The following is a 22018-nucleotide window of genomic DNA, read 5'->3' on the forward strand; positions in this document are numbered from 1 at the left end:
CAGCTGTGTTCCCTGTTCCTTCCCACACACTTTGATTATCAGACAGTGTTAAAACAGATGTTTCTCTTCCTGCAGTTTCCACACATCTTACACAGGGCTTTATTTTTAAAGCGATGTGTTACAGTGTGAGCCTATTCTATCTCTCGCGATGACTTTCCCAGTGGTTGATAGCAGGGAGATTCCTCTGTAGTTGCCGCAGTCGGACTTGTCCCCTTTTTAAAGATGGTCATGATCAGTGTATCTCTAAGATCTCCCAGCATGCTCTCCTCCCTCCAGATGAGAGAGATGAGGTCGTGTACTCATGCCAGTAGTGCCTCTCCGCCATACTTCAGTGCCTCAGCAGGGATTCGACCCCTCCCATAGCCTTGTTGTTTTTTAGCTGTCTTATGGCCTTTTCTACCTCATTCAGTGTTGGGGTCTCACTGAGGTGGTGGCGGGTAGCATGCTGCGGAATGGAGTCGAGAACACTCGAGTCAAAGGTAGAGTCTCGGTTGAGGAGATCTTCGAAGTGTTCCTTCCAGCGGGCCCTGATTGCCTCGGTGTCCTTGATGAGTGTTTCCCTGTTCTTGGCCAGGAGTGGGGTGGGGCCTTGGGAGTTTGGTCCGTATGTGGCCTTGATTGCGGTGAAGAATCCTCGCACATCATGGCTGTCGGACAGCTGCTATATCTGCTATGCTTTCTCCATCCAGCACCTGTTCTTTAGGTCCCGGGTTTTTTGTTGGACCTTAGCCTTTAGCCGTCTGTAATGCTGCTTTGCCGCTCCCGAGTTGGGTTGCTGTTTAAGGCTCAGAAATGATCTGCGCTTGCAGTCTATTAGTTCTTGAATCTCCTGATCATTCTCATCAAACCAGTGCTGGTGTTACATGTACCATGTACAATAGACACCTCAACTCGCTGGAAAAATATCACCAGCGATGTCTCCGCAAGATCCTGCAAATCCCCAGGGAGTACAGACACACAAACATTAGCGACCTTGTCCAGGCCAACATCCCCAGCATTGAAGCACTGACCACACTCGATCAGCTCCACTGGGCAGGCCACATAGTTCGCATGCCAGACACGAGACTCCCAAAGCAAGCGCTCTACTCGGAACTCATCCACGGCAAACGAGCCAAAGGCGGGCAGAGGAAACGTTACAAGGACACCCTCAAAGCCTCCCTGATAAAGTGCGACATCCCCACTGACACCTGGGAGTCATTGGCCAAGGACCGCCCCAAGTGGAGGAAGTGCATTCGGGAGGGCGCTGAGCTCCTCGAGTATTGTCGCCAAGAACATGCAGAAATCAAGCTCAGGCAGCGGAAGGAGCGTGCGGCAAACCGGGCTCCCTGACCACCCTTTCCCTCAACCACTATCTGTCCCACCTGTGACAGAGACTGTGATTCTCGTATTGGACTGTACAGCCACCTAAGAACTCATGCTAAGAGTGGAAGCAAGTCTTCCTCGATTCCAAGCGACTGCCTATGATGATGATGAAGATTCTATCACTATGGTTCAGTTCATTGTTTACTATGACTCATACAATTTACTATTATAAACTGAAGCTGGGATCTGAAAATCAAACTATTTTCTCAGAATCGCTGAGATACTGGGTGATGGGAAAGGGCAGATATTCAGATTATTGCAATTATTACCAGGTGGTATTTTCCCTGACCCTGCGGGTATTTATCGGTGATTATCGGGTGTGATTTTCCCAGACTTTGTGGGTATTTATCGGTGATTATCGGGGTGGGATTTTCCCAGATGCTGCGTGCATTTATCGGTGATTATCAGGTGGGATTTTCCCAAACCTTGCGGGTATTTATCGGTGATTATCGGGTGGGTTTTTCCAGATGCTGCGTGTATTTATCGGTGATTATCAGGTGAATTTTCCCTGACCCTGCGGGTATTTATCGGTGATTATCAGGTGAATTTTCCCTGACCCTGCGGGTATTTATCGGTGATTATCAGGTGAATTTTCCCAGACCCTGCGGATATTTATCAGTGATTATCGGGTGGGATTTCCCAGACCCTGTGGGTATTTATCGGTGATTATCGGGTGGGATTTCCCAGACTCCTGCTCCACTGCCGGGACCTGGCACTCACCGGGTGAGTCAATGGGTGGAGTATCGGGCTGGTACATCGCGGTTTTCCAATAAGCTTCAGGCTGCCTGCGAGGTCTCGCCGGAGGTGCCGAGTCTGGGAATATTGTGCCTGGTGTAAGAAGCTGTTTTATTTTTTATAAAGGGATAAAACCCTCATCCTCCTGGATTGTTACTGTCCGGGGACAGATTTTCAGCGGGTCCCCATCAATGAGACCTGAACTAAACTAAGGATAGAGTTTCTCAGTGAATGTACCAGTGAAAGTGTAGATAGGGGATTTGTTCATCATCATAGGCAGTCCCTCGAAATCGAGGAAGATTTGCTTCCACTCTAAAAGTGAGTTCTCAGATGACTGAACAATCCAATACGGGAATTAATGTCTCTGTCACAGGTGGACAGACAGTCGTTGGAGGAAAGGATGGGTGGGGAGTCTGGTTTGCCGTATGTTCCTCCGGGTTTTTCAGACACATGCGTCTTCGCCCCACGACCCCCCCCCGTCCCGCGCCGGCACCAAATTCAAACTGGCACCGGGTCAGCGCATCGGCCTTTGCTGCTTCTGTTGGTCAAATCGGTGCAACAAAGAGGCTCTGTTGTTTCTGCTGCTGATTCCCAGCAACAGCGATATAAAGCCCAGCCCAGGAAAACTGGTAAATATACAGACCCATTATATCCCAGCAAAATCCTCCATGGTTCAATGTTTGAACATTTTAATTTCATGAAAAGTTATGTTTGGAATTTAAAAAACACCAAATTCTATAAATTTGAAAGTGAAAATCAGAGTGGATGCTGGGAACAAGCATTAGGACAGACACTGTCTGTAAAGTGAAAAGACACATCAATATATCATAAATTTTCCACTTCACTGACCTTGCATTTATATAGCGCCTTTCACAATGTCCCAAAGCACTTCACAGCCAATGAATTACTTTTGTGTTGTAGGCACTGTTGTAATGTAGGAAATGCAGCAGACAATCTGCGTACAGCAAGATCCCACAAACAGCAATGTGATGACGAGTGGTTAATCTGTTTTTAGTGATGTTGGTTGAGGGATAAATATTGGCCTAAGACACCAGGGAGAACTCTCCTGTTCTTCTTCCAAATAGTGCCACGGGATCATTTACATTCACCTGACAAAGCAGACTGAAGGTTTCGCATCTCATCTGAAAGACGGCACCTCCGACAGTGCAGCACTCCCCCAGTACTGCACTGGGCGTGTCAGCCTAGATTTTGTGTTCTTGTCTATTGTCACAACCTTCTGACTCAGAGGCGAGAGAGCTACGCACTGAGCCAAGACTGACACTCCAGTGTCAACACACAGGCTCGTTTCCAGCAGGAGTCACGGGATAGTGATCAGGAGAACCCGGTCTGTTTTCCCCTTCCTTCCCTGAGGGCACTGACACAACTTGGGACACCACTGCCGCTGCCTGATCTGAGACTCTCCACATGGAACCTGGGATCCTGCTGGTCTGTGTGTCTCAGTGTAACACTGTACAGAGCCTCTGGTAACTGGGACATTGATAGTGTCTTGTCTATTGCACACATCCGCTTTACTTCATAATGTTGCCCCTAACTATGGGAAGAGATGACCCCTCCCCGAACCACTCCTACTCCCCCCTCCCCCCCTCCACCCACTGCACACACCTATTACAGAGACCTTGCTCCACGGGGAGGGAAGAGTGAATATACAGTCACCAGTGGTTTGGAGCATGGATCCACAGCACAAGACTGACACTAATCTGAGATGAAATTGCAATTCTCACTCAGTGTTCTACTGTCCCATTAATTAATGGTTCCCCAGGCCTCCCCTGTTCCAATGATAGAATCATAGAATCTTACAGCACAGAAGGAGGCCATTCGGCCCATCGTGCGTGTGCTGGCTCTTCGAAAGAACATTCCAATTAGTCCCACCCCCTGCCCTTTCCCCGCAGCCCGACAATTTTTCCTTCTCAAGCATTTATTCAATTCCCTTTTGAAAGTTACTATTGAATCTGCTTGATCTGAGATTGATTGGCACATACCCAATCAAACCCAAGAAGGGTCAGAGGTCGCGATGGAAGGTGAGCAGGGGAACAGAGACAAAGGGAGGTCACGTCACAGAGAGGAGCAGAACTTCCTGGCGGTGGACATTCCTGGAGAAGTGTCAGTGACTTAAACAATACCCACACAGCAAAATCTAACCGTGTTCTGACAAAGGCTCCATTGCTCAGACATCGAGCTGTCTGCTCTGTCCACAGGTGCTGCCTGACCTGCTGTGTGTTTCCAGTACTTGCTGCTGTTGTTTGTGATCCGTCCTTGTTACTTTGTCCGCTGATGAGAGTCGCATTTGACAAACCCATCATGAACGAGAGAGAATAAATGAACCACTTCTCAGTGCTACCAGCAGATGGCAGTATTGTTCCAGTTACTTGCTCTGACCCTTTGCTTTCACACAGTGCGGAGAGATCGTGCCCAGCAGATACTGAATACACACTGAGAGTTCACTCCTGTCGAGCAAGAACTCTGGATAAATAGTTTGGTCAACAACGCTGAAGATATTTTCTGTATTGTTACCAGACAGGAGGCATCAGCAGATAAAGCAACAAGAACAGATCACAAACAGCAGCAACTCCTGGAAACACACAGCAGGTCGTGGTTCCGATTCTGAGAACCAAGGTGAGACAGTAAAAACGGCCCCCATGTTGATGGAATAGACAGCAGATGAAGTACAGATGACAGAAGCATTCTGCCAATGGTGAGGGAGTTCTTCCAATGAGGTGAGACTGGATGGAGACTTTGCTGGAAAGACTTGCAGCCTGCAGAATCTGTGCTGGGAATGGACAGAGCAACAGCTTCTGCCTGAGGAAAGTGATCATCTGTCAGGTGGGAGCTTTTACTGTACATTTGATGCCGTCAAGTAATCAGCTGGAGCAATGGCCATGGAACTCCTGCCTCAGGGTGACGGACGTGGTTCCCGAGCAGCGTGGTTCCTGTGGCCATGCAGTTACATTTAAACATTAAATGTAAAAAGCCTATTAAAGGTCCGACAACTAGCTGTTAATCATCTCAATTGGGTCACCCACCACTGCCGGTTGGGTCAGCTGTACGATGACAGACGCGCCTGGGGGAAAGGTGCCTGGGGGCAGGATGGCAGGGGCTCCCGACCTACTGTCAAATATAACAACTTTCCCAACCGACCCTCCACCGATCCTGCTCACTACCAGCCCGGATAATTCCCATATCTTCAGTCTTCCCAATATTTAGTTGGAGGAAATTCTGCTCATCCAGTACTGGATGTCAGACAAGCAGTGTGACAAATCAGAGAGAGTGGAGGGATCGAGAAAGGAGGTGGTGAGGTAGAGCTGTGAGCCGTCAGTGTACATGTGGAACCTGGTGTTGTGTTTTTTGATGATGTCGCCGAGGGGCAGCGTGTAGATGCACAATAGGAGGGGGCAAGAATAGGATCTGGGGGGACACCGGGAGGAGAATCCATCGCAGGTGGTTCTCTGGCTGTGACTGGATAGAAAAAAAACAGGCGACAGGAACTGATAACATCTGTTAGCCAAATGATGTACTGTGTCCCTAAATATAATGTGTGTTCTGGCCTGTTGAATCAGACATGACAATATATATGCAGATTAGCATCAATTGAAGCTTTATTTGCGAGAGACTTGAAGCAAAGCAGCAACATGTCACAGCAGGTAGAGGACATCGTACAACAGTCCCACCATAAGACAGCCTCACCTAACAGAGCACAGTGATCACAATGATTGTCTCTGTCCTGGGAACTACGCCAACCAAGGCTTCTTCTGTGGAGGATTCACTGTCGCTCTCCCCCTAGGTTCAGTCTCTCTATTTTTATACCCTCTTATCATTGTCCTGTGATTGTCAGCGTGTCCCAGCAGCTGTGTTCCCTGTTCCTTCCCACACACTTTCATTATCAGACAGTGTTAAAACAGATGTTTCTCTTCCTGCAGTTTCCACACATCTTACACAGGGCTTTATTTTTAAAGCGATGTGTTACAGTGTGAGCATATTCTATCTCTCGCGATGACTTTCCCAGTGGTTGATAGCAGGGAGATTCCTCTGTAGTTGCCGCAGTCGGACTTGTCCCCTTTTTAAAGTTGGTAATGATCAGTGCATCTCTAAGATCTCCCAACATGCTCTCCTCCCTCCAGATGAGAGAGATGAGGTCGTGTACTCATGCCAGTAGTGCCTCTCCGCCATACTTCAGTGCCTCAGCAGGGATTCCATCCACTCCCATAGCCTTGTTGTTTTTTAGCTGTGTTATGGCCTTTTCTACCTCATTCAGTGTTGGGGTCTCACTGAGGTGTGGCGGGTAGCATGCTGCGGAATGGAGTCGAGAACACTCGAGTCAAAGGTAGAGTCTCGGTTGAGGAGATCTTCGAAGTGTTCCTTCCAGCGGGCCCTGATTGCCTCGGTGTCCTTGATGAGTGTTTCCCTGTTCTTGGCCAGGAGTGGGGTGGGGCCTTGGGAGTTTGGTCCGTATGTGGCCTTGATTGCGGTGAAGAATCCTCGCACATCATGGCTGTCGGACAGCTGCTATATCTCCTGTGCTTTTTCCATCCAGCACCTGTTCTTTAGGTCCCGGGGTTTTTGTTGGACCTTAGACTTTAGCCGTCTGTAATGCTGCTTTGCTGCTCCCGAGTTGGGTTGCTGTTTAAGGCTCAGAAATGCTCTGCGCTTGCAGTCTATTAGTTCTTGAATCTCCTGATCATTTCTCATCAAACCAGTCCTGGTGTTTCATGTACCATGTACAATAGACACCTCAACTCGCTGGAGAAATACCACCAGCGATGTCTCCGCAAGATCCTGCAAATCCCCAGTGAGTACAGACGCACAAACATTAGCATCCTTGTCCAGGCCAACATCCCCAGCATTGAAGCACTGACCACACTCGATCTGCTCCGCTGGGCAGGCCACATAGTTCGCATGTCAGGCACGAAACTCCCAAAGCAAATGCTCTACTCGGAACTCATCCATGGCAAACGAGCCAAAGGCGGGCAGAGGAAACGTTACAAGGACACCCTCAAAGCCTCCCTGAAAAAGTGCGACATCCCCACTGATACCTGGGAGTCGTTGGCCAAGGACCGCCCCAAGTGGAGGAAGTGCATTCGGGAGGGCGCTGAACTCCTCGAATATTGTCGCCGAGAACATGCAGAAATCAAGCGCAGGCAGCGGAAGGAGCGTGCGGCAAACCGGGCTCCCTGACCACCCTTTCCCTCAACGACTATCTGTCCCACCTGTGACAGAGACTGTGATTCCTGTATTGGACTGTACAGCCACCTAAGAACTCATGCTAAGAGTGGAAGCAAGTTTTCCTCGATTCCAAGGGACTGACTATGATGATGATGATGATTCTATCACTATGGTTCAGTTCATTGTTTACTCTGACTCACACAATTTACTATTATAAACAGAAGCTGGGATCCTAAAATCAAACTATTTTCTCAGAATCGCTGAGATACTGGGTGATGGGAAAGGGCAGATATTCAGATTATTGCAATTATTACCAGGTGGGATTTTCCCAAACCCTGCAGCTATTTATCGGTGATTATCGGGGTGGGATTTCCCAGACCCTGCGGGTATTTATCGGTGATTATCGGTGTGGGATTTTCCCAGAACCTGCGGGTATTTATCGGTGATTATCGGGGTGGGATTTCCCAGACCATGCGGGTATTTATCGGTGATTATCGGGATGGGATTTTCCCAGACCGTGCGGGTATTTATCGGTGATTATCGGGATGGGATTTTCCCAGACCTTGCGGGTATTTATCGGTGATTATCGGCGTGGGATTTTCCCAGACTCCTGCTCCACTGCCGAGACCTGGCACTCACCGGGTGAGTCAATGGGTGGAGTATCGGGCTGGTGCACCGCGGTTTTCCAATAAGCTTCAGGCTGCCTGCGAGGTCTCGCCGGAGGTGCCGAGTCTGGGAATATTGTATCTGGTGTAAGAAGCTGTTTTATTTTGATAAAGGGATAAAACCCTCATCCTCCTGGATTGTTACTTCCCGGGGACAGATTTTCAGCGGGTCTGTGTTTTTACCCCCATCAGCGAGACGTGGACTGAAGTAAGGATAGAGTTTCTCAGTGAATTTACCAGTGAAAGTGTAGATATGGGACTTGTTATCTGAGTTATAAAAGGACACCTTCCCTCCCTCATAATCCAGGCAGACTCCAATCTTTCTCGGGTTCACACTCAGCTCTAAGTGTTTCACTGATTGGTCACAAGCCCAGTATTTATTCCCCTCTCTCAGTCCCACTGCCCAGTATCCGTTACCTGGATTCAGGGTGAGTCCACCCTTCCTGTTGATTGACTCCTTGGCCACACCCACATCCCACTCAGTCTTGTTCCCCACCTCCACCTCCCAGGAATGTTTCCCTGATGTGAATCCCTCCAATCCCAGGACAAAGACACAGGGATCAAATCTCTCCGGATTGTCGGGGAGCTGCTGCCTTTTCCCGGTGTATCTCACGGTGCTCAGGTCCTCATGCAGGAGAAGGTAAGGACAGGCTGTATTAGGGTCCAAGGTGACTGGAGCTGGCAACAGATGGACACAGATAGAAAGTTAGTCACTCACTGCAACTTTCACAGCCGGTTAGTGATTGGTCAAATCGGCAATGATCCACAATTAGAAATTCATCCTCAGGGGAGACTTTCAGCAGTGCACAGGGAAAACGGGAAAACACTGCCGGGGAAAGGTTTTACCGAGCGGGCACACCCTGCAGTGAGAGAGAGAAGGACAGAGAGAGAGGGAGAGACAGAGAGAGAGAGTGTGTGTGTGAGAGAGAGGGACAGAGAGTGAGCGAGAGACAGAGAGAGAGAGACAGAGCGAGAGGGAGAGAGAGAGAGGGAGAGAGAGGGAGGGAGAAGGAGAGAGAGGGAGAGAGGGAGAGATAGAGAGACAGAGGGGGAGAGAGAGAGACAGAGAGGGAGGGAGAGAGAGAGAGAGAGAGAGTGAGAGAGACAGACAGAGAGGGAGAGAGAAAGCCAGAGAGGGAGAGAGAGAGGGAGAGAGAGAGAGGGTGGGAGAGAGAGAGAGAGAGTGGGAGGGAGAGAGAGGGTGGGAGGGAGAGAGAGGGGGAGAGAGAGAGAGAGAGGGAGGGAGAGGGAGACGGAGACAGAGAGGGAGAGAGAGACAGAGAGAGAGAGAGGGAGAGAGAGGGTGAGAGGGAGAGAGACAGAGAGGGAGAGAGAGAGACAGAAAGGGAGAGAGAGTGAGGGGGACAGAGAGAAGGACAGAGAGTGAGAGAGGGCGCGCATGCGCGACTGGCAGAGAGAGAGAGAGAGACAGAGAGAGGGAGAGAGAGACTGGACCCCAGGACTGCACTGAATCAGGGTCTGCAATATAAACTGTCGGAAATAGGGAGGAGGTGAGAAGGGGGTATGGCTCCCCATGGGAGAACAGTGGATAAAATGACATTATTGCAGCATCTGGACAGATACAGACCGAGTACCTTAAAATATACAAAATGGCAGTGGGATCAGTTAAACTGCAGTCGAAATAATATAAAAATATGCACACCTGCAAGATTACGTAAGCTATAACAAGGCATTTTCTTTTCCAAGTTAATTGTTATTTTAACTCCGATTGTGACATGTATAAAATTGTACAGGTTATTTTCTGTGTAATAACTGCAAAGAATGTTTATTGGTTTCAGTATTTAAAATAACTGGCAGCAGAACCAAGAGAATTGTTCCTCTTCACCCACAGATACACTGATGGAAATGTGTCTGGTGTAAAGTTTGTATCATTTGTAAAGTTTGTTGTTCAATAACACTCCTGTTCGCCTGTGCTACTTTCTGAATGTGGATGAAGGGGGTGTTTCAGCCCACGTACAATCAGAGCCAATTCCACCAGCAATGCCTGGTACGGGACAGATCGGAGTGAGATGGGGCAACTGGTGTGGCTCTCACTTCACGATTTTGGAACAATAATGATTTCAACAGACAGCGCTGTTCGCAGGGATTAGAGTATGTTATACATTCGAGTGTGGTGTAAAATGCAATATGGGCGATATTTTCACTCTTACACACCGACACAGCTATGAAGATTGGATCTCACCACTTGGGCAGCTTATCTCAAAATATATTCTCCATCACAGAGCAGAAGGAAAATACCGTGTCTGACCTCCTGTATTTGCAGTATTGTCTGGGGGTTATCTCCATCACAGTGTATTGTGATCTGGAACAAAAAGGGCCAAGGAAGGGATCTGGGCCTTAAAATATCATGGTTCACACGTGGTCGACAAGACATTTAAGTGAAGTATAACATGTACAGAAATTCATTATTGACGAAAGGATGTTTGTGTCGACTTTCACACAAGGTCAGTTCAGTTTTGGTCACACTGAACATTCACACTTTTATATTTAAACACATTGTAATCCTCTCTAGTGACGGTGTCTGGAATTGTCCTGCAGCCGAGGTTTGCTAATTGCAAATATAATCATTTAAGTTAATTATATGCTGCAAATTCCAGAATAAGTGTGGCAAACAAATGATCCTCTTCACACAACAGGAGAGAAAGTACCTACAGGTAGTGAAAAGATAGGCAAATGGAAAAGGGATTAACAGTCAGGAGGATTGAAAGAAACTGAGACAGAGGAAGTAAAGGACCAGGTCAGTCAACTGAACGAGAAAATATAAACAACAGCTTCCAGTCGTTACACACGTAGAACTGGTCAATATCAGTGTGATGTCACTGAATACACTTCTACCTGATGAACAATTAGATTGGGTAAATTCAAAATCATTCTGGTTAAATACACGGAATGTAATACTGCCTGTGGTGTGGCCTAACTATGGTATTCAGTCACTTTGCTTGATGTAGTCACTATCCTGAGAATAGGATCCCATTAAATTATTACAATTGTACAGTTACAGTTTCAGCCTTTGTAAATATTGAGCTGTGAGGCAGTGCACTGATGCACAAAATGTTCTCAGGTATCAACATTTAACTTCAACAGTTATTGTATTTATTATAAAAACAGAAAATGTTAGAAATATACCGCACCATAAAAAAGCTTCTGAAACAAGAAGAGACAAATTAACATCTTGGGTGTGGACCCTTCATCAGAACTGGAAACTGAAATATAAGTAAATCCCTGAGCAGAGGAGGAGAAGAAATAGCAGATACTGCAATCACAGAGAGAACATTAATGGACTGATTGACCTGCTCACTGCAGGAAGTCTGAAATGTAAACAGGAAATGATGCAAACACAGACCACACCCACATTTCACGTCACCTCTCACTGCAGTATTTTATTCATTTCTTTCCAATTTCTTCCAAATCTTGCCTCTTTTCCTTAAGAGAATCTTTCCCATGCGTTCTCCCAATCTGAGCTGGCTGCACACTCTGATTCTTTTTATCTGTGGTTTGTTTGTCTCTTTATTCCACCTGCACAGAGTTATACTTATCTTCCAGTCTTCAGTTCCAAAGTAGGATGTAACTAAAACACGAGTCTGTTTTTTATCGAATGCAGACTGATAAAAGCATAAAATTCTATCAATGCCGATATTTCAGAATTCCAACACTCAGTTTTTGTCTTTTACTTTTATTTGTCCCATTATGTATTGACATTGTCAGGAATATTTCATCATCCTTACAGCTAACTGCAGTAATCATGTTTATTTTTAACCCATTCTTTTTGTGAATGTTCTTGTGCTTGTTACAGTCTGGGCTGTCCACCTCCCTCTTTATTGGTGTGAACATCAAATTGCAGTTTCCTGAAGCAGGCTCTGTGTTCTGTGCAGGAGCTCATAGACTTCCAGAACTCAGAGACTAGGTGGCCAAAATTCAGGTATGTCAGAAAGCCGGAGCACCTATGAGGATCCGACCTGCTTTTACTGCTGGGATGTCCGAAGCGACTGGAGGATTTTCAAAGTCCCGCCGGAAGTCGGTCATAGTGGGGGCGGGAGATCGACAGGAAGGAGCTGAATTTGTGTCAGGACCGGGACTCCGCCGCTATCAGTCAGCGGTGGAGTAGTGGTGATGTCACAGCGCGTGTGTGTCACCTCGCTCTCTCCCTCCGTTAAAGGGGAGAGCGTCTGTCAGTATTATATCTTCAGCCACTGGGCCACCAGGGAGGGTTTCGGCCGGGCCAGCGGTCTGGCACCCAAGAGGGGGTACACGGCTGCCCGTTAGTGGCCCGGCCGAACCCAGGGGCACAATCTTGCCGGCCGATTGGGAAGCGCTTGCGGCGGTCATCAGGATCGGGGCGGAATCGGGACCAGGCCGAAAAATCCCCGACCTGAATCTGGGTCGGGGCGGTCATTTGACAACAAAGCGACGGTCACGGGATTCCGCCACATGGCCCCCACAAACGGTCAGTAACGGGTCTCTCTGACCCTGAATTTTGGCCCCTAGGTGTCAGCCATGGCTCAGTGCGAGCACTCTCACCTCTCAGAAGGTCATGGGTTCAATCCCACTCCAGGGACTTGAGCACAAAATGCAGGCTGACATTCCAGTGTAGTACTGAGGAGTGCTGCAGTGTCAGACGAGAAAATTACCCTGAGAAGGGTGAGATGTAGCAATTTGAAGGAAAAGCTACACAGAGATTTGTTTATAGGGAAGAGAATCTCATCAGTGGAGAAAACTGAGAGAAGTCAAGGAATCGAAGAATGCTAAATGACAGAATCAGGCCTGTCCGTGCCAGTGTCTCTGATTGCGATGTGAGGGGCTGGATTCTCTCCAGTTGCTGGTTTAGCCCACGTGTCTCTGCCACTAACCCACTGATGTCCTGGGGCCCTAATTATTCAGGCAGGACAAGTTAGGAGCAGTGATAGTGTTCCTCATTGAGAGACTAAGTTAGCAGGGAGGGAATAGAGCACTGTTGCAGCCTGTTAATTACAGGGCAGGCGACTTCTAAATCAGCAGGAAACACAAGTGGCAAGGTGTCTGAAGGAGCAGCAGTAAGGGCTCCCTGATTCTCTGATACATCTACGGAAGTGTGTCAGCATTTATTCATTGAAAGCACTGCGCTATAATTGGTCCTCCTGTCTCTGGCTACTGGTTTTGTACCACATTCTCCCCTTACTGTGCACCCTCCTCATGCTGAGCAAATGGATATTCTTCCCACGTCCTCATCATCATCCCCTTCCAGTAGCAGCAAGCTTGTCGTCACTGCGATATTATGGTGTACCTCGCAAGCTGCAGTGATTCTGGAGACTCTTGACAGACTGTATTGCAGGGCTCGACTAGATTTGTCCAGGCATCGAGAAACCAGGCTTCAAAATGCCTACAGTCTTCTCTATCGCACTTCTTGCACTGACATGGGCCTCATTATGTCCAGTGTCCCCCTCTGTCTGTAGAAACCTTACTGCAGTTGTAAGTCATGACTGCTGGGGATAACCCTGATCACTAATCAACCACCTTGATACTTTGTTTGAGTCACAGGGGCTGGTATGGTAGATTATCACCTGATGAAAGCATCAAGACAGATTCCCAGAGAATGGGTTTTATGTTCAGTATAAGGTTCTATGACATGCACACTGCACATGAATCAAATGAAAACATTTCCTGTTCATGATATTGAGCAGGTTTTCATATGGGGCTTTGATATTCATTCAGTCAATTGCTCCATTTACCAGTTGGTACCTGTTACGTCCAGAATGAACAAATCTAACTGAGTACTGTAGAGGTGACAGGATCGAACCAAGTCGGCATAGATTTATGAAAGGGAAATCATGCTTGACAAATCTTCTGGAATTTTTTGAGGATGTAACCAGCAGAGTGGACAAGGGAGAACCAGTGGATGTGGTGTATTTGGACTTTCAAAAGGCTATTGACAAAGTCCCAGACAAGAGATTGGTGTGCAAAATCAAAGCGCATGGTATTGGGGGTAATGTACTGACGTGGATAGAGAACTGGTTGGCAGACAGGAAGCAGAGAGTCGGGATAAACAGGTTCTTTTCAGAATGGCAGGCAGTGACTAGTGAAGTGCCGCAGGGCTCAGTGCTGGGACCTCAGCTCTTTACAATATACATTAACGATTTAGATGAAGGAATTGAGTGTAATATCTCCAAGTTTGCAGATGACACTAAACTGGGTGGCGGTGTGAGCTGTGAGGAGGATGCTAAGAGTCTGCAGGGTGACTTGAACAGGTTAGGTGAGTGGGAAAATGCATGGCAGATGCAGTATAATGTGGATAAATGTGAGGTTATCCATTTTGGGGGCAAAAACACGAAGGCAGAATATTATCTGAATGGCGGCAGATTCGGAAAAGGGGAGGTGCAACGAGACCTGGGTGTCATGGTTCATCAGTCACTGAAAGTGAGCATGCAGGTACAGGAGGCGGTAAAGAAGGCAAATGGTATGTTGGCCTTCAAAGTTAGGGGATTTGAGTACAGGAGCAGGGAGGTTTTACTGCAGTTGTACAGGGTCTCAGTGAGGCCTCACCTGTAATATTGTGTTCAATTTTGGTCTCCTAATCTGAGGAAGGACGTTCATGATATTGAGGAAGGCAAGCAAAGGTTCATCAGACTGATTCCAGGGATGGCTGGACTGTCATATGAGGAGAGGCTGGATCAACTGGGCCTTTATTCACTGGAGTTTAGAAGGATGAGAGGGGAGCTCATAGAAACGTATAAGGTTCTGATGGGACTAGACAGGTTAGATGCGGGAAGAATGTTCCCGATGTTGGGGAAGTCCAGAACCAGGGGACAGAGTCTTAGGATAAGAGGTAGACCATTTAGGACTGAGATGAGAAGAAACTTCTTCACTCAGAGAGTTGTTAACCTGTGGAATTCCCTGCCGTAGAGAGTTGTTGATGCCAGTTCATTGGATATATTTAAGAGGGAGTTAGATATGGCCCTTATGGCTAATGGGGTCAAGTGGTATGGAGAAAAAGCAGGAAAGGAGTACTGAAGGAATGATCAGCCATGATCTTATTGAATGACAGTGCAGGTTCGATTGGCCGAATGGCCTACTCCTGCACCTATTTTCTATGTTTCTATGTGAGTAAGTGTGACCTTCGTCTCTTTATTCGAATTCCAGAGTGTTGGTACATCATCGGAGGCCAGCTTATATGCAGTGCTCCCAAGGGATGCTGGGATCCCTTGGAACTCCATCAGATATGCCCTCTGGTGGCGGTAGAATGCTGGTTACATAGTGTTGCATACATAACAGTACCCTACTGTTATATATACAAACTTGTATTTACTCTGTACAGCCACCAGAGGGCTCATACCCTGGAGTCCCAATGAATCCCATAATCCCTTGGGAGCACAGGTATTTAAGGAGGCCTCACAGGTTGGAGAGGCACTCTGGAGACCTGCAATAAAAGACTAAGTTCACACTTAACTTTGAGCTCACAGTATTCAGTCTGACTCTTTCCCCATACATAACAACTGGCGACGAGATACAGATAGCGAACGCAAAGATGCAGAGAACAGTGGGCATCCTGGAGAAATTGTCAGAGGAAGATGATTGGGAAACTTATGTGGAGCGACTCGGCCAATACTTCGTAGCTAATGAGCTAGATGGGGAAGAGAATGCTGCCAAATGAAGTGCGATCCTCCTCACTGTCTGTGAGGCACCAACGTATGGCCTCATGAAGAATCTGCTCACTCCAGCGAAACCCACGGAGAAATCGTACGATGATTTGTGCACACTGGTCCGAGAGCATTTGAACCCGAAGGAAAGCGTTCTGATGGCGAGGTACCGGTTCTACACCTACAAAAGGTCTGAAGGCCAAGAAGTAGCGAGTTATGTCGCCGAGCAAAGATGCCTTGCAGGACATTGTGAATTTGAAGGACATTTGGAGCACATGCTCAGAGCCTTTTTCGTACATGGCATTGGTCACAAAACCATATTTTGCAAACCTTTGACTGTAAAGACCCCAACCTTGAGTAAGGCCATAGCGATAGCCCAGGCATTCATTGCCACCAGTGACAATACGAAGCAAATCTCTCAGCACACAAGTGCTGCTGCAAGTACTGAGAACAAAGTGATGTTGTTTTCGAATTGTAACGTACAGGGAAGGGCACACCTACCTGCAGCTGAACGTCCGCAGATGTCTGAGTCCACCATCAAGGGTGATGAATGCAAGATCATTAACACCTTGTTGGCACTGCGGGGGTGATCATCGTTTCCATTCATGCCGATTCATAGGGTACATTTGCAAGGGCTGTGGAACAAAGGGACACCTCCAACGAGTGTGCAGGCAAGCTGCAAATGCTGTTAAACCTGCAAACCACCATGTTGCATAGGAGGACAGATCCACAGAGGATCACGACAAACCAGAGTCTCAGACTGAGGAGGCAGAGGTACATGGGGTGCACACATTCACCACGAATTGTCCCCCGATAATGCTGAATGTTGAACTAAATGGACTCCCGGTGTCAATGGAACTGGACACAGGCGCGAGTCAGTCCATCATGGGCAAAAAAACTTTAGAAAGATTGTGGTGCAACAAGGCCTCAAGTCCAGTCTTAACTCCAGTTCGCACGAAACTAAGAACTTACACAAAAGAACTGATTCCTGTAATCGGCAGTGCTACCGTAAAGGTCTCCTACGATGGAGCGGTGCACAAGCTATCACTCTGGGTGGTACCGGGCGATGGTCCCACGCTTCTCGGCAGGAACTGGCTGGGAAAGATACGCTGGAACTGGGACGACGTCCGAGCGCTATCGCCCGCTGACAACACTTCGTGTGCCCAGGTCTTAAACAAATTTTCTTCACTGTTCGAACCAGGCATCAGGAAATTCGAAGGAGCAAAAGTGCAGTTCCACCTAATTCCGGGGGCGCGACCCATCCATCACAAGGCGAGAGCAGTACTGTACATGAAGAGAGAGAGGGTAGAGATCGAACTAGACCGGCTGCAAAGAGAGGGCATCATTTCACCGATCGAGTTCAACGAGTGGGCCAGTCCTTTCGTCCCAGTCCTCAAGGGAGACGGCACCATCGGAATTTGTGGCGATTACAAAGTAACTATCAATGGTTTCTCCCTGCAGGACCAATACCCACTACCAAAGGCCGATGACCTCTTTGCAATGCTGGCGGGAGGAAAGATGTTCACGAAGCTGGATCTGACTTCAGCCTACATGACCCAGGAACTGGAGGAATCATCGAAGGCCCTCACCTGCATCAACACGCACAAAGGTCTTTTTCTTCATAACAGATGCCCATTTGGAATCCGATCAGCTGTGGCGATATTCCAGAGAAACATGGAAAGCTTCCTGAAGTCGGTCCTGCACACCGTGGTCTTCCAGGATGAAATGTTGGTTACAGGTCGGAACACAGTCGAGTATTTGCAGCACCTGGAGGAGGTTCTTAGTCTACTCAACTGCGTGGGGCTCAGGTTGAAATGCTCGAAGTGCGTTTTCATGGCACCTGAAGAGGAGTTCTTGGGAAGGAGTATTGCGGCGGACGGCATCAGGCCCACCAACGGGAAGACGGGGGCAATCGAGAACGCACCGAGGCCACAGAATGTGATGGAGCTGCGGTCGTTTCTGGGACTCCTGACCTACTTTGGTAACTTCTTACCGGGTCTTAGCACATTGTTGGAACCACTGCATGTCTTACCACAAAAAGGGGACGAATGGGTTTGGGGCAAAAGCCAAGAAAATGCCTTTGTAAAAGTGAGGAAATTGTTATGCTCAAAAAATTGCATGTGTTGTATGATCCATGTAAGCGTTTGGTACTAGCATGTGATGCGTCATCATATGGTGTTGGGTGTGTATTGCAATAAGCTAATGATTTTGGGAAACTGCAACCGGTTGCTTATGCATCCAGGGGTCTGTTTAAGGCTGAGAGAGCCTACAGCATGATTGAGAAAGAAGCGTTAGCGTGTGTCTATGGGGTAAAGAAAATGCATCAAGACCTGTTTGGGCTAAATTTCGAATTGGAAACTGACCATAAGGCACTTATATTCCTTTTTTCCGAGAGTAAAGGGATAAATACCAACGCATCGGCCCGCATCCAAAGATGGGCACTCACGTTGTCCGCATACAACTACGCCATCCGCCACAGGCCAGGCACAGAAAACTGCGCCGATGCTCTCAGTAGGCTGCCATTGCCCACCACGGGGCTGGAAATGGCGCAGCCCGCAGATCTAGCCATGGTTATGGAAGTATTTGAGAGTGAGCAATCACCCGTCACTGCCTGGCAGATCAAAAGCTGGACAAGCCAGGGCCCCTTATTATCTCTAGTCAAAAGCTGTGTGCTTCACGGGAGCTGGTCCAGTGTCCCAGTGGAAATACAGGAAGAGATAAAGCCGTTCCAGCAAAGATGAAAATGTCTATACAAGCAGACTGCCTTCCGTGGAGCAATCGAGTAGTGGTCCCCAAGAAGGGCAGAGACACCTTCATCAATGACTTCCACAGTACCCACCCAGACATCGTAATGATGAAAGCGATAGCCAGATCCCACGTGCGGTGGCCCGGTATCAATGCGGACTTAGAGTCCTGCGTTCACAGATGTAATACATGCTCGCAGTTAAGCAATGTACCCAGGGAGGTGCCGCTAAGTTTATGGTCTTGACCCTCCAAACCGTGGTCTGGGGAACACGTCGACTATGCAGGCCCGTTCTTGGGTAAAATGTTCCTTGTGGTTGTAGACGCCTATTCCAAGTGGATTGAATGTCGGCTAGCACGTCCGCTGCCACTACTGAAAGCCTGCGGGCCATGTTTGCCACTCACGGCTTACCCGATGTCCTGGTGAGCGACAACGGGCCATGTTTTACCAGTGCTGAGTTCAAAGAATTCATGACCTGCAACGGGATCAAACATGTCACATCTGCCCCGTTTAAACCAGCGTCCAATGGTCAGGCAGAGAGAGCAGTGCAAACCATCAAGCAAGGCATGAAGAGGGTAACTGAAGGCTCACTGCAGACTCGCCTATCCCTAGTCCTGCTTAGCTGCCGCATGAGATCCCACTCGCTCACTGGGATCCCACCTGCTGAACTGCTCATGGAAAGAGCACTTAAGACAAGGCTCTCGTTAGTTCACCCTGATCTACATGAACAGGTAGAGAGCAGGCAGCTTTAACAAAGTGCAGACCATGATAGCGCAAATGTGTCACGCGAGATTGAAGTCAATGATCCTGTATTTGTATTGAATTATGGACAAGGTCCCAAGTGGCTTCCCAGCACTGTCGTGGCCAAAGAGGGGAGCAGGGTGTTTCGGGTCAAACTTTCTAATGGACTCATTCACCGGAAACACTTGGACCAAATCAAACTCAGATTTATGGATTATCCTGAGCAACCCACCTTGGACCTTACCTTTTTTGATCCCCCAACATACACACCAGTGGCAACCGGCACCACGGTTGACCACGAAGCAGAACCCATCATCCACAGCAGCCCAGCGAGGGCCCAACCAATGATTCAACAATACCAGCTTTCACACCGAGACTATCAACCAGGGCAAGAAGGGCCCCAGATCGACTCACATTGTAAACAGTTACACTATTGACTTTGGGGGCGAGGGGGGAGTGTTGTTATATATGCAAACTTGTATTTACTCTATACAGCCACCAGAGGGCTCATTCCCTGGAGTTCGAAGGGATCCCATAATCCCTTGGGAGCACAGGTTGGTGAGACACTCTGGAGACCTGCAATAAAAGACTACGGTCACACTTTACTTTGAGCTCACAGTCTTCAGTCTGACTCTTTCTCCATACATTACACCTACCTGCCTGTAGCACTGGACAGATTGCCCTCATTGTTTTCTGGTTCCATTGGGAAGAAAATGAAGTGAATGAGCCCCTGAGGATATCATCAGTCAACTTTTTTATCCAATGGTGCATGACCAATGTGGTAAAGATCACCAGATGCTGGTTGGAAGGATCCAGATCCAGATGTAAAAACATTGAGGACAGCAGTGACTTTGACTGCCAGACAGTATTACTGTCCCAGTGGATGTGAGCTTCAGGTCATCAGTAAGCAGTGGGCAAATCTCCCCAAAAGCCTCTGGGGGAGGGCTGCACCTTCCTAGGAGGTGAGGCACTGAGAAGTCCATGTACGGCCTTCTTGGTCATCAGCCCTGGTGAGTGGGTATCCTTCCACATAGTGGTGGGATTAAGTTGGGTTGAGTTAGGGTTTAAGTTGGGGAAAATAGTGAGGGAGGGTTGACCACCCACATTGTGGTGGAGTGGGCTCTGTGTGAACATTCAGGATAGGCCGCATTTTGTTGAGGACAATTGTGGTGTAATTTTAAAGTTGAGGCAGTCGCAGTTACCGCCTGTTTAACTGAGATTAGCGACCCACAGTGGGATGTGAATCATAGAATCATAGAAACCTTCAGCACAGAAGGAGGCCAATTATCCCTTCATGTCCCTGCTGGGATTTTGAAAGAACAGTCGTGTTTAGTCCCACACCCCCACATTTTGTCCATAACCCTGCGAGGTCTTCATCCTCAAGTACTGTCCAACACCTTCACAGGGAGAGGGTTCCGATTCCAACAACTCTGAGTGAAAACATTTCTGCTCATCTCCCATCGAGGTCTTTTGCCAATGATTTGAAATCTATGGACTCTGGTTATTGACAATTATTAAATCATAGGCCAATCCAGGCAAACTAATTTGACTGTCCCACTCACTCCCCTACTCTTTAATATGGTCTTATGAAGCAATTATCTAATTTCCTTTTAAAGAATTTACGGACTCCGCTTCCCGTGTCCTGGTGTCCAGTGTTGCTGAAGACATTGGGGTATTTAACATTTAAAGACTAGATTCCCAAATGTAATCAATCACTGATTGACCGTGAGCTTTCAGAAAACCCGCCTCCAGCAAAAGCAGCAGCAGTTTTCAGTTTTCAAATGTAGCTCCTCATGTCCCTGACCGTTCTGACCCGTCTACTGCCACCGAACTTTGGCTCCCTATTTGAGCGGGAGAGACATTGTCTCCGACTCACAATATGGAAATACCCAAGACTCCAGGATTTGGGCCAGGGCCAGGGACCCAACCACAGGGCAGGCGGAAGATCAGTATATCTCACATCTGCCCCCAAAACACCTCCACCAGAATTTCATCAAACATGTCAAATGGGAGCAGATCTGACAATTATGTATTTTACCAGAAAACTGACTGAAAGTATAATCTAGTCAGTTACACATACAATGAGATATTTATTATAAAAAGACAGATCCCGTCTACTAACAGAGAGCTGTTTAATAGCTGGTGTCAGGAAGCTCACCCCCACCTGTATTAATCACTGTCAGCATCTTTCTCCACACTCTGTACTGCAGTGACCCAATGTACTTCCCCACATTGATTAAAGGGGAAACCTTCTGTGGCTCTGGGAGAGTTCGCTTCGCTCTGAAACAGGAGATAAAGGGCAGTGTTGGATCATTCCAGGGTGGGCGAGAAATGTTAGAAATTAAAATATCGGCTCAAATCAAGGCTGTAAATTATACCTTTTCTCTGTTTCTGGAAATTTCTGCAGAATAAGAACAATTATTACTGTTTGTGTTTTGAGAACATTTTATCACAAAAAGAAAGTAACAGGCTGGATTCCACAGAAAAGTACATTGTAAATATGTGAAGTTATTGGGCTGCCTCTTCCTGCCCTCACTGCACTGTGAGTTACTCCATAACATTACAACTGACTCGATCTGACTGCACAACACAACGCAGAGCTACAATCCAATTGTCACATCCTGAAGTTTCAAATTATTAGAATTAAAATATTATTTAAAGACAGTCCCTTTAACCTATTCAAGTTGTAACTTGCTCGTGTCCTTTGCCCAAAGGGGATGAATGTATCTGTGAATCTATACCAGTGCTGTCCAATAGAAATGGCATCCGAGCCACTGGTTTGACCAGACACCATTTTAGCCACAGGCACTAATTTCAGTAGAAAACACCTTGCACACTCACACAATATAGGTACTTCATGTGTATATTTACTGAACAAACATCGATCACCAATCAATAATCAAGGAAGTAAAGCATGCACAACAATCACAAAATACTGGCACACTCTGCTTCTCGTCATAGGT

At 47.6% G+C, this 22018-nt stretch overlaps 1 protein-coding gene across 1 annotated transcript; it reads right to left on the bottom strand.

Moving 5' to 3' along the window:
• Nucleotides 1–7082: 7082 nt before the first annotated feature.
• On the bottom strand, nt 7083–21433 carry LOC139229709 (zinc-binding protein A33-like). The gene is made up of 2 exons (XM_070861239.1): nt 21220–21433; nt 7083–8618 (listed from the first exon to the last, which is right to left on the bottom strand). The coding sequence occupies exons 1-2, from the start codon at nt 21239–21241 to the stop codon at nt 8041–8043; spliced, it is 600 nt and encodes a 199-aa protein (XP_070717340.1). The 5' UTR covers nt 21242–21433; the 3' UTR covers nt 7083–8040.
• Between the last annotated feature and the right edge of the window lie 585 nt (nt 21434–22018).

This window comes from Pristiophorus japonicus, chromosome 19 (genome assembly GCF_044704955.1).
Source record: "Pristiophorus japonicus isolate sPriJap1 chromosome 19, sPriJap1.hap1, whole genome shotgun sequence".
Classification (NCBI taxonomy): Eukaryota; Metazoa; Chordata; class Chondrichthyes; family Pristiophoridae; genus Pristiophorus; species Pristiophorus japonicus.

Excerpts from the sequence above, each read along its gene's own strand:
- LOC139229709 (XM_070861239.1), bottom strand. The coding sequence starts at position 21,241 with ATGCTGACAGTGATTAATACAG. Across the intron at positions 8,619-21,219 it reads GCTGACAGTGATTAATACAG|CTCCAGTCACCTTGGACCCT; the intron begins GTGGGGGTGAGC and ends ATCTGTTGCCAG.